This window comes from Crassostrea angulata, chromosome 6 (assembly GCF_025612915.1).
Source record: "Crassostrea angulata isolate pt1a10 chromosome 6, ASM2561291v2, whole genome shotgun sequence".
NCBI classification, from domain to species: Eukaryota; Metazoa; Mollusca; class Bivalvia; order Ostreida; family Ostreidae; genus Magallana; species Magallana angulata.
Genome location: NC_069116.1, coordinates 13468298 through 13488731, shown reverse-complemented (window position 1 = coordinate 13488731; position 20434 = coordinate 13468298). Strand labels below are relative to the sequence as shown.

The following is a 20434-nucleotide window of genomic DNA, read 5'->3' as shown; positions in this document are numbered from 1 at the left end:
GTAAATGCCTAGATCGGAAAGCAACCGACCGTAACTTTCTCATCCGGTATACATGTATATACCCCAGTGGCAGTAGAGGAGCGATCGAAACTAATATGGCGACCAAATGCTTTTATGAATTCATGTCAGCTTTAAGGCCTATTGGACTCTTGTTTAATGAACAATATTGAAATTGTACATTGAAAGTAAAACTAAATGATGTCAAACCAAATATTCACTTTTATGTTGTTTGTAGGTATTTTGTTTTAATTTTTGTAATCTTGTTTAATTTGTCAATGATGAAAGAAATCCATCTGCACCTTAAAAAAGGTGTGCATTGGAGATGTAAGTGATTATAAGAGGTATTTATGCTCCTTAATTGAAACTTAAACTAATTGTACATAATATATGCAACAGTGACAATAGAGTTTTAACACTGAACTATCACTTCACTTAAATATAAATGATTTTGTGAAAAATGTTTTTAAAGTTTGTTTTAAGACAACTACTGATACTTCATAACAATGGCTACAATACAGAATTCTTCACAGAATTCTTCCAACAAACTATTATTTGAAAAAGATTAATGTTATTTCATATGATGTATGTGCTTTTTGTAAGGAAAATGTGCAAACAATTCAGCACTTATTTATGACATGTTCAGAAATACTTCCTATATGGAATAATCTTAGTATGTATATTTATAGAAAAACTTCAAATAGAGTTGGCTTTAATGTTAAAAATGTACTATTTGGTGAACCTCCATTCAGTGGTTACAACAAAGTAGTTAATTTTATAATTCTGTACTCCAAGCAATACATTTTTAATTGTTCAAAACAAGACAAAGAACCTGACATTGTTGGAATGTTACATCATTTATCATTTAAATCACAAAATTTAATTAACTCTGGGTAAATTGGAAAAACATATTTGAGATATAATTTTAAACATGGTAAACAACTGTTCTATTTATATATGTGTGTGTATATGCATGTGTATATATCTATCCTTTATGAATGTAGTATGTTAGTGAGAGAAAGTGTGAAAGTGAGAATGCCACAAAATTCTTATATATATTACCTTCTTTTATGAAATCATATATGATTGTGAAAATGAAAATAAAAAAAAAAATTATAAAAAATAAAATAGAGTTTTAATATTAATAAGCTATTCTTTGACGATGAATTGATGTATTTAGAAGGTTAGAAATCATTTTCACTTTAACTGATTTCAGCAATCATGGTACACATTTCTTAATACAAATGATATGATGTATAAATGAAGTGAAACATAATTGTCTTGACAGTACACTTTAAACTTAGAAACACGCCAAACGATATATGTAAAGTCCGATGTTGATAGAAATTGTTCACACTGGCGGATATTGAATATCAGCTAGAGGACTCGAGCGTCTCTGTTGGAGTCACTTGGTACCATGCATTCAGTTCGATTAGTTTTTAAATTGTGGTTTATAATTGTTGATTGCTTCATTCTAAATACCCGGGGGAGGTAAGGGGATATTTCTGTCGGGCCTCTAAGTAGGTATGTCAAACAGGTATACTAAGGTAGGGCTATAATAATCAGGTGGCCATTAAGGACTGTGTCTTGTTTTTCTTTCTCAAAGGAAGCTGTATAAGTGTTGACTTAGGACAACAGCTTGGTAAAATGATGCAAGAAGAATGAAGTATGGGTAGGTGGTACACGTATTCCGTCTTAATATGAAAGAAAGATTAAATGGTTTAACTATTTTAAAGGTATTCATAATTTTCTTCGTGATTCAATATGGCATGGTCAGGGTTTCTTCCCTCTATTTAATTGCCAGCTGAAATAAATTATAAACAGAGTACGGATGTCACAACTTTGTTTTAAGTAAACGAAGCATTTGTAATTTTATTTTTTAATTTTACACCCATCAGTTGTATACACTTGTAAACGCTTCATTTGCCTTAGAATTTTCTACCTGAAAGTTATAATTATTATTTTTAATTATTATACCTTACCTGTTCAAATTAATTTAAAAGATTCGTGACCATACCTCTTTCAAAATGAAAGTACAGTGAAACAAATGGCATTTCCACTTTCTGAAACGAAAGTAGAAATTGCTTATGTTGATAGTTGATGACGGAAACTACGTGTAATTTACGAACTTACTTTGTTGAATTATGAAACAATTGTCTTGTAAGTCTTTCTTTTTGCTTATATTAAAAAAACCCAACGATTTCCCAAACCAACAGTGGTCAAACAAATACAGTTACTTGCAATATACAGCTTGTCGTGTTGTGAATGTGTACATTTTATTTATATCATTTTTACGTATATTTTGCAGAAAATTTACACGATTGACGAATGGATATTTGGATGAAAGTGTTCATATTATGTGTTGTCATTCAAAATGTCCAGGCACAGTCAAGGCCTGTTGTAAACACAACTTGTCTGGAGTTGGCTAAACAATCAAACAAACAGTACCGACTGATCTGTAGTCACCATGATTATCACTGTCTCCTTGATGAGAGTTATACCCAAGAGTTTGAGGTCTGTAGGGAGTGGAAGTGGATACCTCGAGGTACGGGCAACCACGTTTCTAATCATTGTGTAGCTCTTGTTTTCCTTTTAGCACAGTGAACCCTATTCATTGCCATTTGTCAATAAAAACACAACGTAATGTTTTTCAACAATATGATATTTTTACATTGCAGTATTACAATGGATCCCCCCTTCCCCCCCCCCCCCCCGAAAAATTCAAATTTCTCAAACTTGTCAAATTACCGATATTATGCCACGGAAATTCAGTAAAATAAGACTTCCATTCCCACCCCCATTTGGGAAAAAATCATGATTATTGCATAAAAACACCTCAGTCAATTTTATGTTAATTTTTAAGGTTATGATTGGTCATTGAATAACTTCAAGTTCTATAAAATGTTGAAAGTCTACATTTTAAAGGTTATATAACAATTCATATGCATATTCACTTCCATGCGACCTTCTACTATATCCATGTAAATTTAAAACTTTGAGTTTGATGTTTTTTTTAAAATTAAACTAAAAGTGAATTGTGCATAAATGAAACGGTAACATGTTTAACATGTGCCCAGCCGAGCGGTTATAATGTTCATCTGTTGACACATATCCAGTTACACCAAAGATCCTCGGAAATTCAGTAAAATAAGACTTCTATTCCCACCCCCATTTGGGAAAAAATCATGATTATTGCATAAAAATACCTCAGTCAATTTTATGTTAATTTTTAAGGTTAGGATTGGTCATTGAATAACTTCAAGTTCTATAAAATGTTGAAAGTCTACATTTTAAAGGTTATATAACAATTCATATGCATATTCACTTCCATGCGACCTTCTACTATATCCATGAAAATTTAAAACTTTGAGTTTAATGTTTTTCAAAATTGAACTAAAAGTGAATTGTGCATAAATGAAACGGTAACATGTTTAACATGTGCCCAGCCGAGCGGTTATAAAGTTCATCTGTTGACACATATCCAGTTACACCAAAGATCCTGCAGTGCACTTGATTTATGAAAATATCTAATACAAAATGTTTACTTCAAGTTTTACATTTGAATTAAACGTCAATTCAACAGGGATTCAACGTTACCTTTATCAAAATCACTACCCTTTTAAAATTCTACTGATTAAGGCTACCGACCTTATTAGTCTAGGACCTCTTTCCACGGGCAACTTGCCTAACTAAAGCTGCTGGCCTAAGAATCTCTAACAAGGCTTTGTCTCAAGCGCAATTTGAACCAGGAATCATCTGACGAAACATATACTAAAAGGCTTCATCAGCCCTATTGTAATATTTATTCTGATAATCGCATTCATGTTCAGAAGAAGGCCGAAGTTCTCTCTCTCTCTCTCTCTCTCTCTCTCTCTCAAAAAAATCTTTTGATTACCACGGTGTATATGAAACATCAACACAGTCCATGTTCCATACTAAAGGGAAAGAGGTTATCACCAATGCAAATTCCATTTTAATGTTTTGATGTAACTACCAAATGTTTTGCTGTTATATGTTCACGAATAGATGACTATCAATAAATAATAGTTTATGTTGTACCGGATAAAATACTTCAGTATTTGAAAACAATGAAAAAATAGAATTTAATGCATGTCTGTCCAATAAGGTAATGTACAATCATAATTATTTTTTCACTTAAGGGAAATGTGCATTTTTCAACACATATGGAAGTGGCAATATTGATGAAAGGCAGTGCGAACCAGGAATCAATCTGACTTGTTCGGAACGCATTAGTCAGTTCGAGTCCAACTCAAATATACAATGTAAGTAAAATGCTGTTCCTCTCGTCCATATTTGAAACGTTTATTACTCATCTGAGCTGAAAGCTCAAGTGAGCTTTTCTGATTAAAATTTGTTCGTTAACTGTCGTCGTTGGCGTTGTCGTTGTTGTAAACTATTCACATTTTCATCTACTCCAGAACCACTGGAGAGATTTCAACCAAACTTGGCACAAAGCATCACTTGGTGAAGGGGATTCAAGTTTGTTTAAATAAAGGGCCACACCCTCTTTAAAGGAGAGATAATTCAGAATTATTGGCTTTTTTCAAAAATCTTCTTTTCAAAAACTATTAGGCCAGAAAATCAGTAACTTGTATGGAAGTATCCTCAGGTAGTGTTGATTGAAGTTTGTTCAAATCATAGTCCCCATGGTAGGGTGGGGCCACAATGGGGGATGGATTTTTACATTAAAATGTATAGAGACAATCTATAAAAATCTTCTTCTCAAAAACTTTTTGGCCAGAAAAGCTTAAACTTGTGTGGAGGCATCCTCAGGTAATGTAGATTCAAGTTTATTCAAATCATGGTCCCCGGGGGTATGGTTGTGCCATAATGGAATATATAGAGAAAAGTTTTAACAATCCTCTTCTCAAAAAGTATTTGAACCGAAAAGCTAAAATTGAAGTGGAAGCATCCTCAGATAGTTTAGATTCATGTCTGTTCAAATCATGGTCCCCGGGGATGGGGTCACAATGAGGGATCAAGTTTTACATAGGAATATATAGAGAACTTTTATTTAAAATCTTCTTCTCGGAAACAATTAGGCCAGAGAAGCTCAAACTTGTGTGGAAGAATCCTTAGACATTGTAGATACCAGTTTGTCTAAATAATATTCCCCAGGGGTGGTGCAGGGGGGGGGGGGTAGTGTTACATGTAAGTCTTACACAGGAACATAAAAAGAAATTTAAAAAAAATCTTTTTCTTAAAAACTATCAGACCAGGAAAGCTGTAACTTCAATGGAAGCATCCTCAGGTAGTGTAAATCCAGATTTGATGAAATCATGGTCCCCGGGGGTAGGGTGGGGCCACAATGGGGGGATCAAATTTTACATGGGAATGTTTAGAGAAAATTTTTCAAAATCTTCTTCTCAAAAAGTATTTGACTGGAAAAGCTCAAATTTGAATGGAAGCATCCTCAGGTAGTGAAGATTCAAGTTTGTTAAAATCATTGTCTTTGGGGGGGAGGGGGGGGGGGGTAGGACGGGCATCAATGGGAGATGAATTTTAACATAGGGATGTATAGAGAAAATCTTTAAAGATCATTTTTAAAAAAAAAAAAAACTATTAGGCCAGAAAAACTCAAATTGAAGTGGAAGCATCCTCAGATTGTGTAGATTCTAGTTTTTTAAATCATGGTCCCCGGGGGAAGTGCGGGGCCACAATGGTGGATGAATTTCTACATAGGAATATATAGAGAAAATCTTTAAAAATATTCTTGGAGAGTTTAGCAAGATGTGTCTTTTGATTTTGAATATTGATATATCGATACGGGTAAATTAATATTATAGCTCTCCTAAGCAAGAGACTCTAGTTGACCTTTCTTGATCAAAATTTGTCCGTTGTATCTCTTCGTTGTTGTTGTAAACTTGTCACATTTTTATTACTTCTGCAGAACTACTGGGTCACTGTCGACCAAACTTGGCAAAAACGCTCTTAGGTAAATGGGTTCAAGCTATTCAAAACAAAGTCTCAGATCCCTTTTCAAGAGGATATTAATTTAAAATACTTGAAACTTGTTTGGCATTGGAATTGAATAAAATCTTCTAATTAATCAAAGTACTGAAGAACTGACGGGAGTTGATTTTGTCGATGTTTATTTATTTTAAAATCAATGATATGTTATATTTTGCATGACAAGAACATGTATACGTAGTTTGTAATTTGAATTACGCATATTTTTATAATATGAATTTTTGAACTTTTTCGACTAGAATGTCGAGAAACCTCCATATGAATCATGCTAAATAATATTTAAAGATAACATTAATTCAATCAAACTATGTATCAGTGGTAGAAATATTTCTCGAAAATTGTATGGATCCAAGCAATATTGAACTCTAGTCTCGTTCAACCAAACGCACGGCTGACACCGTAAATCTCCGACAAGGGTTTACGGAGACTGCCGAGCGTCGAGTCGAACGAGACTATATTGAACTCTGGCGTAGGAATACATACGACTACAAAAAATATTTAAATTGTTCGTACCATTTAAAATCTGACTATTTTTAAGGTATTTGTAAATAAGTTTCCTTGAAAAAGAATGCTTTAGCATACATTACATCGAATTCATCGATTATTTTCAAGAACTAAGTCTTGTCAGGAGCAATGATTTGTGCTGAGGTCCAAACACTGTTTCACTTTCGGTTTGTCCGAGTGACTGCATAGGAGAGTTGATTAAAAATTAAATCCCAAAAACCGTTAGATCGAAAAGCTGTAACTTGTTGAAACATCGAGTAATGTTGATTTTAAGTTTTGTCAAAGTTCATAGCAATGAATAGCCCCCAAAAAATTCCCCCCAAAAAAGAACACCAAAGAAAAAAAAGCCAAAAACAAAATAAAACAAAACAAAGTGAAAACCCCCAAAGCAAATGGGTTTAAATGTTTAACGCAAGAATATGTGAAGATTATTTGATTTTCGTTTCTTTTATTCCAACAAGATTTATTTCTTTAATGTCAAAAAAGTTTGTATTTGATACCATAAAAATATAGTTTATTTACTAATTTGATACTTGCATTAGTTAAGATGCATGTTTTTATTACTCTTATGAGATGAAATCGGGCACAAGCGTTGGAATTTACACTTTACATATTAATATAATACACTGTTTAATACATTAAACCAGGTTAGTTTTTTTGTATTTTCTGCGTCCGACTTTTTCTTACTTTGCTTTCTTAGACTAAACACTTTAAAACTGAATGAAATTAAAATGCAACAGCATCGTGCGTTTGAAGAACGGGAACAGATGAAAATTTTAACTGAAATTGATTATATATGCATATGCGTGGCTTAAATTCTTTTTGTAGCTTCTGGGTTGAAAATTTCAATGCAAGAATATATATTGATACAAACTACCCCTGACCTGACCACAATAATCACTTATTAGTTTTAATTAATTATGGCTTACCGACATCATCGCTCATGTATTGAAATACGAAAAGTGTAAGTAGTTACTTTTGTGCAGGCAGTTTGTTGTTTATTTGCAATGTCAACTTATATCGTGAAAATCGTAAAAAAATGCGTTCAGAAAACAATGCATGAAAATATGGTTTATAAATAGTTTTAATGATAAATACATAAATTATCATGAGAAATTGTTAATGTCATTTATTTTATTAAGAACAATGAAAAAAATTGTATGGAAGATATTTTGATGACGGGATAAGTTCGACACATGGTGGATAAACGAGGATGTTGCTTTACCCGCTATAACAAATATTCTGCATATAACGTATACATTAAACACAAATAAGATTAAATAAATTATTAAGATTCAAGAGAAACATTTGCTGAGGGATTGAAATTTTTCAAAATGATTTTTGAAGAGGGCAAAAATATTGAAATGCCGCCGCAATAAAGGCCTCAAGATAGCTTCCTCAAAAAAAAATGATATATATATATATATATATATATATATATATATATATATATATATATATATTATATATATATATGTCCCAAAAGGACAGTTAAAAATTGATGTTATTTAAAAAATGGCAATTATGAATTTCAAAGTAATACTGATTGATTCGATACATTTCATGAAACTCATTGCAACAAAGTTGGTGAGCTTTAAGTCTAACATCGAAACACAATGATTTTAGATTGAGTTTATCCATTTTTCTTGAAATTACCGGTATTTGCCTAAATTATGATACCATTCTTGCATTGATTAGCAGATTATGTATCTCAATATAACTTAAACTATATCTTAGTGACTCTTAAGGAATGATACCTGTTTAATTCTAATAACTGATCTAAATGTGCAGAAATAATACCTGTGTAAAACTTTAATCTGAACTTAACTTGTAGGAATAACATTACATGAGCAAATACATATATTATTTAAAATTCTTAAAATCAATATTTCAAAAAAGATACCTGACAACCAAAGAAAAGATGATGCATCTGGGGTATTGGTTTACCAGTCATAATACAAAGGACTATATATGGTTGAGCCTAAAATGGCCCCCTAAAATGAACATTGTCATTTTACTGTAATTCTTTGTTTTATTTGTACAAATATACTTTTGAAGTTTTTTCATAATTTTCATTTTGATTTTAGTGCCCACAATTTAAATATATGACATCATAAAGTTTACCTTTTCCCGCCATTTTCTCATTTTTAGCTTAGAACGGCTTGTTTTGAGGCAGTTTTTCTTTAAAAAAACATTGAGCGACTACTTGAACAAACAAAATATTTTCACCAAAGATGTATCTTTCCAATACTTATAAGTGACAAAAAATTCGTTCTTGTTCAAAGAGTCGCTCTATATTTCCCATTTGAAAAAAGATAAGAAAAATGTCAATTTTTGGTTAATTTTGATTGAATTATAAAAATAGCGTCCTTTCTGACGTCATATACTGCCAGTGAGTGCATATAAATCAAATAAATGGGTGAAAAACATATTTCATGTCAGCTATTTTATAAAATAACACAACAAGTTAATGTACCTGAATCATTTTAAAAATAGCGAATTTTGGGGGCCAAATTTGACTAATATCATTTAAAGTTCTTTGCATGCCATTAAATGATTGACAGAGATTAGAATTATTTAGGATACAGGCTTAACTGTTGATTTGATTCGAAATTGAATGAATTATTTTTGTTCATTTTCTCTTTCAGTTACTGCATGTTATGCGAAAAGAGACAGTAGTACATCTTTATATACTTCTACAAGGTAAATGATCTTTTACTGAATGTGAACTGTAATAAATTGTTAAATTCACATTATCCAGCTAACTGCCCTCCCAGTTTATCAGTTGAAGTGCATAAGCTTTACAGCATTTTCACTAGGTAGAACAAGCAAATTAATTGTGTAATTTTTGATTAAAATAGTGTATAATCATTAAAAGAAAGGATGATTCCGTAATTTGTGAAATTCATGGCTTTCTGTTGATGGCAAACCTTTCTTGCTTATCGGTTGATTTTGACACAGTTTTTGCATTAAGTTTTAAAACATCCTTATAGAATTTGGCACTGTTTATATTAAAATATCATAAACAATTGTGCTCAACTAATATCTAAAACAAAACTTAAATATAACAAAAAGATAAAACAAATTTACAGCTGTAACAAATCATGCATCTTGAACTTAAAAGCTTGGCTATGACATGATGTTTATATGTTTTGACGCAGAGCTTAAACAAAGTTTCAGTTACAATGTAGTCTATGATTACGTACAAAGATGCAAAGACTTAAAAGAGTCAAAGTATGTCCCAATAATTTAAATGCGTACATGCTAACCCTACAGCTTTATGTGGAAGACCATTGCTTTAATACTTTTTCATACCTCCTGCTTTTGCTGAAAAAGTCACTGTTTCCTACCAAACCTGTTTTGCTGGATCACCATTAAGGTAACCGTTAATCAGTTGAATACTTTTTGACTCACAAGGCGTATTGGGCTGGTGTTTTACTTTTTACTCTTGCTCCAATGATGCTAAGGTGGTAAGAGTCATCAAAGCCTAGTACTCTCCGTGAATACTTACAATGTAATTCCATCACATATTAAGGTAGTACGAAACACCTGTGAAATTAAATAGTTGAAATATTCCATAAACACGTAAAATAATAGCTTAATATTATGTGAAAGAAATTATTTTAAATCTATCATCTTATGGAAATAATATAAATCATACCTATAAATCTCAAGACACAAACGTTGAGGTGTATTTTGAGTGTGTTTTGACAATTTCGAAACCTACCCTTGGGTGGTGTTCGTTTGTTTAAATGCAATTGAGCGTTGTGTCTTTTAAAATTGTGTAACTCATGTTCCATTCATAGTAAAACCCTTAAATTTTCGATTTTATCTATCACAATTGTTCAGACTTTATTCCTTTAAAATTTTAAGGTCATATTAAAAGGTAAAAGTTAAAGTATGATGACGTCATTTAGGATATTTATCAATTTTCAAACCCGTAAAATATACAGTAAACCAACTTTTTTTTCACTTGCAAGAAATTTACGAGAGGTTTTCTTCGCCGAAACCAGTTTTTGTCATACGCTTTTTATAACAAGACGGGTTTGGATAAGGCTTGGTGACAATTTTTTGTCGTCGCAAATCAGTTTATCAGAAGTAAATCGCGAAATAAAGTCGTCTCGAATAAAGTTGATTTACAGTACATAAACCTCAATTCATCTAAAACCCACGGTCAAATGTTCATTATTTTAATATATTTATTTTCGGGCCTTGACAATCATACTGCTAAATTTTAATCAAATTTGAACTACAGTATACAATTTTTTTCAAGACTATGAAGTGTTGCAAAGTTTTATTAAAAACATCATATACAAGTGCTTTTTTACATTATCTTACATCAGAAATTACCTTAAGTTACCTGTTAGAATTTATTTCAGTGTCTGTAAACAACAAAAAGGTCTTCTGAGCTGATAGCAGTACAAACATTTGTAATATCTTTAAAGTAACTAATTCACGTTGCAAATTCTAACTATAACTATTTCATTTTATACTCCACTGAAAGGAGATTCAAATGGTAGGTTTGAACCAGTCTGATGTTGGCAAAAATTGCCAAGTTGGATTTTCCCCCCAAATTTTACACATTTATGGATTTCATTCCAAATAGCAAAATATTTTTAAAAAATAAAGGAAAATTCAGCTTACCTGTTAAGTACTATCTAAACATCGAAAGAAAGCTCGTACACATTTGCAGCAGGGTGGATTAGGACAATGTAGATAAAACAGAAAACCCCTAGTATCAAGGCAACAGTGGTGGTCGAATAAGTGAGCTTTGGAATACACGTCTAACGCCCATGAACTTTAAGCAATATGTTCTAAAGGAAGTCGTTGCATTCATAAATCTTTCATTTCCCTTAATTATATAATACACTGGTTACAAGACATGATGATAATTTTGTCAAAAAACAATGAAATATATTTAACTCAGATACTACTCAATAACATAAAAATAATACTGATATCTACTAAGTGCCACGTGCCAATTAGGGCCAATTTTATGAATTATATAGTTAAATAGTAATATTCAAAGATACAAATACGTATAATCAAAGCATAAAAACGTTAAATATATGACGTCTTTCAGAAATTAACCTTATTGTATCACAAACGTCAAGGAATTCAATATATAATGAAGTTTTGGCAAATGTTCAGTTTTTAGAACATTGTTCTTCTGAAATCTATCTTAATAGAATTAGATTAAATTTAAGGTACCTTGAATAATTTGTAAGTTGTCAGATGTTTTAATGAAAGCATAAACAGATGTATAAATAGAGATTAGTGCATTGACTATATGCTATTTCACATCTATTCAAAATATCTTTGAGGTTATTGTTTGTAAAATTAATTATGACATATGAGGTATACTTTTAAAGATTCAGAAATTATTTAAGTGCAAATTTGTCTGTGTTGGAAATGGATATTGAATATTTTTTATTTTTATTTCAGTCCAGCTCTAGTTACATCAAACAATTTGACATCAAATGGAGATATTGAAAAATCATCAACTTCAAAAGCCTGGTAAATTTCTTTGCTTATGCGTAAAAACAATTTACCAATGAACTAATAATTTAGTTTATTATACAGATTTAGCGGTCATTGTATATGTATTTACCCAAAATTAGTTTCATGACGGGATGGTCCAGTTTGTAATTATTCATGTACACGACAGCATAAGAAATTCATGGTTTTAGCAGTACTTAAAGCCATATCAGCTGTATTTTTAAAAATTTTATTTTACTAGAAAAACCTGTTAGTATGCAAAGTCTACATCTAACTTAATTTTTATGATAAATAAGATTTGAAAAAATCATGATTTTTTGTCAGAAGAAAGATTTCTCTTCTAAGGAGTATATAGCAATTTAATTTTTGTACAGGACGAAAATAATTCAATTTCGCTTCCAATAAGGCTTCTTAACAGCGTTTCCAACAAAACTAAGGCTAACTGAGATTAAAATAAAATGATATTTTTCGTCATTATAGTAGAAAATAAGATTTTCGAAAAAAAAATTCGGCATGAAAATTGCAGCTCATATTGCTTTAAACATTGTTTACAAAATTTATAGAAAACAATTCTTATGTATAGGATTGTAAGTGATGATTTTTATTATGAGTTAAATTTACATTGAGTATTTAGTCTTTTTCAATTTAGATATAAACACATTTTTTGGTTAAGATTTCGACATTGTCTCGCTGATTGAAATTATTTTTATTTACTATAACATTTATTATTATGGAAAATATTTGATAAAAAATTAAATCAAATTTAAAGCAAGATTTGTAAGAATAGTAACTCTTTCAAAGTGATTAAGTCATTTTATTCAACTTTAAACTGCTCAAATTAAATAGAGTCAGGACAATTTGCCCTCAAGACTAACCGCTACTCATACAACCGAAGACAACCTGCCCTCAATTAAGGACCACTAACCCCCAATGCAGAAATCTCATCCCAATATTTTATTTTAGATATTTTTCTATGATTTGTTACATTCAGTTTTTGTTTTTTTTATGTTTTTCTTTAAACTCTTTTCATTAACAAAGCTTTCGATCACAACTTTAATTCATTTATTATTTTTTAAGAATTAAATTCACATTGTAATCGGCAAATGCAGTGTATGTATAATGATTGATCAATCTGTTTTCTATTATTTATAAAATATTGTTCCTGATACATTTTTTTAACTGATAGAGCATATAGAGGAAATTACTATTTAAAATTTAAAAAACCTTACACTTGTAATGTTGTATAACCAATATAGTTTTGCCTTCAACGATCAAATGATAGCGTTTTGCTTTTCATGTAATAATGATGATAATTGAAATACAAAATCAAATTAAGATCTTAAATCACTAAAAGCAATGAAGATAAGAAACAAAATGTTTATCGGTCAAGATGATAAAATTAAAGGACAAAAAAAATCTTGAAGTTGTACACGAATGTACAAGTAAACCATTTTTAATAACATGATTATCTTAAAAGTACTATGAATACCAAACTAAAGTGTAAACAATATCTCTTTTAGTGCTTCTTTATAAAACGAAACATTCCAATGTTTAAAGTAAATAGGTTTTAGACGTTTAAGTAGTATTTCTCAATCAAGAAACTATATGCATAATTTATGCTGTGATTTTCACAATATCACAGAAGTAACAACATTTGCCAAAGTTAAATGAATATAAAACATGTTATCAAAAATCAGAAGTTGTCTTGACTTGATGCTGGTTGCCCTCGACTGATTGCGAGTTGTCTTGGGGACGAGATGTCTTGAGGCAAGTTTCCATCATTCATTTAAAATCATGGCAAAGATTTTGATAATGTATATATATATTGACATGTTACCTCTCCCGAACTCAGGCTACTTAAAAACCTTGTGGTCTCGTTTTGATTCTCATTCTAATGACTTTATTGGTAGAAAATCCTAAACTGTGAAAAGTAACTTGAGACTTAGTAGTGTTTTTTTTATTTATTTAAGGATTTTATCTCTTTTTACTGGCATTGCTGTTTTCCTGTCTATTGCTGCGATTTTATTCATCCGTGGGTATATGGATAATCAAGTGTGCAAAATAGGTAAAATTATTTTGTCTTTGTCCATACAGTTATCAGCTAGAATGAGCTAAAATTGTTACCTTTGAAGAGATGCTATATCATGCAGTAATAGTTGTTATCGTAGTATATGAAAAGAATTTATATATTTAAAAAAAAACCTCCAACAATTTTTTTTAAAATGAAATCAAATGTTCATGTATAATTAATGTTCTTAATCTTCTTAGAAGATTCTTATCAGCATTTCCGAAACAAAGTTAAAGTAATGAAGCGTTGCTAGATTTAAAAAAAAATGATAATGTGTGTGATTATGATATGAAGAAAATTAGACATAGTGATTTAATAGAAGCTAACATTTTACCATCGCAGCTTAAAATTAAAAATATTAAATGAATATGAAAATGATATAAAGAGGATATCTATATTGTGTGATTTTATATTTGCTTTATCCAACGAGTTGAAATGGTGTATATAACCATTTCAACGAGTTGGATAAAGCAACTATAAAATCACACAATTATAGATGTTCTATTTATCTCATACAATTTGATTTATATTATGAAGCATTTGAGACAGTCCCTTATATGACCCGAATTGATTTTTTTTCAAAGATTTAAAACGATGCTGCAACGTTGTGTTATGCAGTTATTGTGACCTTGCGGAATACAATTTAGTACGTCGTTTCTGAGATAAATTTTATTGTTTTAATGTAAAGTTTCACTAAAATAAACTTTGAAATAATTTTTTAGGTTTCAATAATTTTTCTTAGAGCTTTTTCATTTGTTTAAATGGAAATACTGATCAGAAGACTTGAAAAATCAAGTTTGTTGACATACACAAAGTTGCAAATGCTTGTTAGTTTGAATTGACTCGAACGAGGAACAGTTGTTGATGTTTTATAACACAAACACTAGCCTAATGATTCGAGATTGAAAATAGTAAAAAAGGATGCTTAGTCTTATGAAACATTATTTCGGTAAGTTCTTGTATATAAACACAACCAGTACGCTCTGTTATCATCGCGTCGTCAATCCTTCATATTTAACGTAATCTGCAGTTTTATAAACTATACAAAGCAAATTGAAAGTTTGAAGGGGGCAAAACTTATAAAAAAAATCTTGACAAACAAGAAAAAAGGTCTTTTGGTTACAGTTATATATAACTTTGCAAATGGCGGTGGGGGTGGGGGGGGGGGGCCATCCCTAACCCAATAGCCCGTGCTCCGACGCCTATGCTACGCAGTTATGTGTTTTCCCTCATATTTTTAATTTAAGTCTTTGACAAAATCCATTTCAACCAATTTTTGCAGTAGATATTGTTATGTTGAAAGAACAAGCAAATCTTCGAAAATAGGTCACTGAAGAGTTGAAGCGAGGACTGTGTCAAAAAAAGTTCGGCCCGAAAGTATTTGATAAAGCATCACCCGTTTGATATAGCAAAGGTTTATGACACGGGTAATATACACCACACGTATGAGATAAAAAGTTATATACAATGTCAAATCATCTTACAAAACAAAGTGAAGCACTTCTTTTTAGTTCAGAATAGCACTTTGTTGTATAGGTTTGTAACAAAAACTGATTCAATCATGGACTATTGAATGTTTTCTATACGGGTTTTACATAAATTTTGTGATATATTACCACAGATTCTGATTTTCAGAAAAGAATTCACAATACTGGCTCGTAGCATCGTCTTCGTAAGTTTGGGGAGGTGGGGGGGGGGCAGGCTCATTCGAAAAACAATAGCATGAGAAGAAAAAAATTGTTAAAAAAAGAAAGATTAATTCGCAAATCATAAAAATCCTTATCCGTTTTGGGAGGGGGGAGGAGTATGCGTTAAAGAGTAGGAACGCTACGCGGGTATGATAAGGCAACTAACAGCGATCAAATTCCTCTGATCAATATGACGTCACAATAAGCAGCATGATGTCATATTTTACTCAGAAACATGTCGATTTTAACTTTATCTCTGGTTTAAATTATAAAAACTACAGACATAAAATATCACTAGAAACTCTTCTAACTGAATATATCCTCGATTTCTCTCTATTACGTATAATTATCATTGATGATGTCACAAGCATGTTTAAAAGAGAAGATCATGTCGGGAGACAAATTATCGGAATGCAGTGTAAACAATGCCAAAATAAGACGTATTTAATACAGATACCTAAGATTTAGATGAGTGTCAGTTAGAATATAATCAGGATAATACAGGCATGGATATTTTGTTTAATCAGCGAGTGTTATAAGGTGAGCGGAGCGACATTCATATGGCTTGACCAGCCTTTCCCCTGTCAGTGTGTATAAAAAATAGCAAAAGTGTAACACTACCCCGGATATTAGGAAAGATGACTTTGGTAAATGTCGACGGTATATGACCTAAACTACCTGAAAAGTGCTGCTAGAATCCTGTGCTTTGTTGTTTTAAACGAAAAATACGTAGTATTTTCAATGAAATTTTAGAAGTTGAGAGGGTTTCCGATAAATATTTACAATATTAATTTTATGCGATGTACAATAGGATTCTAGCATTAATACTAATAAACATGAACTAATTGCCAATTGAATTATTGTAGCAAACATACAAATGAACTTCAGGGTAGTGTTCCACTTTTTAATTTGTTGTTAAGGAAGGAGTCTTTTTATTATCAAACATACTTCTTATAATAAGAAATGCATGAAATTTTGAGACAGTCAAACGGATCATATTACTTAATGATTCTATCAGTTTAATTAAACTTGACCTTTTAGTTTCCGGATAAAGGTCAGGTCAAGGTCACTACCTTTTTCCTCAACGTAAAGAGTGATAAAAATAATTGTAGCTCTTTATAGTTCTGTAGACATTTGTTTAAGATTTGAAGATTCAAATCTTCAATGAAATCATAGACCATGAGAGTGTCTATCAGCTTATACTACTACATTGGAATAAATATTTATACTAAAACTGATATTGCTTAGCCCGCATTTCCTCTAATTTTCTTAAATTTTTAAGAAATTTTGATTATTTTTTTATGCTTCCAATAATAAAATATTTCTAATTTTTTGGCATTATGAAGACTTTATATAAAGATATAAATTGACAGAAAAGCTAATATATTGACCGTTTCATAGGAGAGAAAAACTGATTTTAGTGATTTTTTCACAAAAATCAATGTATAGAATTGGCGCTTTAAAAAGCTTATAAAAATGTTACTTGATAGGCAATCATATTTTAAAAACATATTCTGAAACCCAAGTATCATTTTATCAGTTCACATTAGTAAAAAAAAAAAGTCCAACGTTATTGTTATTGTTTTTAAAATGCTAAAACTACGAAAGCCGAGAAGGATCATTCGAGATTCGAGATTCAAAATACGAGATTCGAAATACGAGATTCAAGATTTGAAATTCGAGATTCAATATCTAAATTAATCAATCAAATCATGGATCTGAAAGCTGTATCCTAGCAACATCAAACTGTTTTAAATAAAGATCATTCGTACATGCTCTTTCCTACAAATAAATGACTTAATCGCTCTTATATAGTGGTTATAAAACGGTTAAATTAACATTGATAAATTAACCCCACACAGTATAAACAATTAAATTAGTGATAACACTGTGGGCTTTGCGAATCTATGTGATTTTGTTTGTCCTGTATGTATTTTCCCCCCGAACCATTTTAACCCGTTGTGTATTCGCCACAACTGTGTAAAGAAGACCTGTTCGATCTAAATAATTAAAACTGAGTGTGGTTGTACCTATGAAACGAAATTCAACGAAATAATCGACATGTCCAAATATAGGTTATGATCAAGTTTTAAACCATAGAAGATATAATGATTTACAGCCTCAACGACACCAATCCAGATAGGAATAGTGTATTGTAAGGTACCAATCACCTAGCATTTCCTTTTCCGTGAGGGGGTTTGGGGTATTTGTGATGTCTTACGTTAGCTAGCGAAAAGGATAAAAAAAAAAACATGAAATTTTCTTTAAATTGTGTGCGGATGTTGTACTCAATAATCTGTTTTCAGTATATAAATTTCGGGGGAGGGGGGGGGGGGCTATATTCCTAATTTATATAATTTGTCAGTTATTCTGTCCCCACTTCGTTTTCTTTTCGTTTTCCAGGCTTTTTTTTATTTGGCTCGGCATTATAAATTTAAAACTTTCTGTGTAGCTCCATAATGATGCACTATAAATAAATTATGAGTAGTTTTACTTTTGATAAACAGGTATAGTCCGTACTTGATTTTAAATTTGATTCTTATAATCGGATTTAATGTTCCAAAAATATACATGTAGGGTAGGAAAGGACGGGGCTTTTTTGCGCATATCCTACTGTACCATTCATTCAACACATGTATTAGCACTCATCGAGTTCGACTTGCTTCCCTTTTTTTATCCACTGGTTTTAAAGCTATTAAATTTTGACGAAATATTTCGAATTTATGGCCTGATTATATATAAATTAGAGCTGCGCTGATGCATCTATTTACCCAAATGGACCAAAATATAACCAAATGAATCTAAAAATTTTGACAAAATTAGTTTTAAATGACTCATTTTTCAATTCTAATCCGGTATGTTCTTTAGAAAAATCTTGAACAACACACATGTTTAGCAAATAAAACGACAATTGTTTCATTTTTATGGGGAGGGAGGTGGTGCCGGTAACGGACATGTATTGCTTGCGGCAGTAGGGCTATACTCGCATTTGTAATAATAGGTAATACTCCATATTGATGAAAGTTTCCAATTACACTGTACATAGCTTCTATCATTCATTTTGACCCGTGCGATAGTTTAAAACAATTTTCAAAGCATTTAATGTATTTCAACCGATCATTTTTTGAATTTATATTCTGGATCCCCGCCTGATACATTCGCCTCCTTGTATATTAGAATTACATGTACGTTGACCTTATGTACACATTAACTTAAACGGCTATGTACAGTTTCTTTCAATATTTTCCCTAAAATTCAAAAGTTGTTTAAATCTCATAAAAATACACATGTACCGTTTTGGACATGTGTGTATATAAAGTACCAAGTTCAACACTTTTATCTTGTTTCAATAAATTGTTATGATTTAAACATTTTGGCATATTTCTAATATTTGGTAAAAAATGATGAAAAATGGCACATTTTCTCATAGTTTTTTTAAAGAAGAAAATGTGTCCGCAGCCGTCGCCCCAAACGAAATCAATATATTTTATGTGATATCAAGTTATAATGCGAGTTTCATTGTGGGCGACAGCTGCGGATATATTTTTCTATTAAAAAAAACTACTAAGAAATTGGTGTCTTCTGCTCACTTTAATGAAAATTACATTGTACGTGAAAATGCACTGTTTGTGACGTCACAATTAAACTTAAGGAAGTCTAGTCTGGTAACTATATATAGATTCTTAATTTATTGGTATTCTTTTGTAAATAAACGTTACATTTCAATTTCTTGTGATATCTTTAAAATCACTCTAAAACAGGGCAAGATATGATTGAAACTGTACCTAGTTCTTTGCACCACTCGCCCCTTGTAGCTTCACCCTGATTACATTTTATCTGGCTAAGTGAAATGTAGTAGTTTATTAACTACACACATCTTTGCAGTGCTTCTTTACATCTTTAGAGAGTTACATGTACTTACATACAAAGTAAACATTTGTATGATTTATATGTAATTATTGTCTATACCTTCTATTCTTTCCTGTTGATATATCAATGAATGAATTATAACAAAATACAACAATTAATTTTGAAAAATTCATGCACAATCAAATTTTAAAAAAAGTTTTACTGTTCTCCGCACAAGAAATCGGCAATGTGAACAAATTGGCACCCTATCTTCCCTACCTTTAATTGTAGAGAGTATGTATCCTTCTATATTAAAAACAATGCCAAAAGTAAGAATCATAATATGTTGTTTACTGAAGAAAAGGAAAACAATTTGTATCAATTAATAATTCCTTATGATGTGATAATATTTCAATGATTAATTTATAATCATAGTACTAGTGTATGCCTGTCTACATACATAAAAACGATAAGTAATGCTTATATTTATTGGTGAAACCGGACTGATTATTTATATTTAGATTATTTATATACTAATCTTCATGAGGGGATCTAGAAAGGAGGGGGTTAGGGGGTCTGGGCCCCCTCCTCGGGAAAATTGGAGCTTATTAAATTTACATAGTAAAATTATTTAAAATTGGCCTAGGACACCCCTACCAAAAAAATTAGCTCCGCTTATGAAGTTCTCTACCATAACCGCATTTTTACACAAAAGGGGTGAATAAACCCGGGGTTTAAACTATTATTGGTCGTGAAATAACCCAGGGTTCAAACGCATCTGGTGGAAATGCACCAGGGCAAACAAAATCACTTAGATCCGCGAAGCACACTGCATTAT

The 20434-nt window shown here is 31.2% G+C and overlaps 1 protein-coding gene across 1 annotated transcript in view; it reads left to right on the top strand.

The window, feature by feature from the left end:
- Positions 1-1368: 1368 nt before the first annotated feature.
- LOC128186677 (uncharacterized) overlaps positions 1369-20434 on the top strand; it is a 46385-nt gene continuing 27319 nt past the window's right edge. Inside the window, exons 1-6 of the mRNA XM_052856520.1 lie at positions 1369-1669; positions 2306-2542; positions 4158-4280; positions 9141-9195; positions 11938-12009; positions 13962-14056. Coding sequence (XP_052712480.1) covers positions 2326-2542; positions 4158-4280; positions 9141-9195; positions 11938-12009; positions 13962-14056 — 562 coding nt within the window. The 5' untranslated portion in view covers positions 1369-1669; positions 2306-2325. The remainder of the gene's footprint in view (positions 1670-2305; positions 2543-4157; positions 4281-9140; positions 9196-11937; positions 12010-13961; positions 14057-20434) is intronic.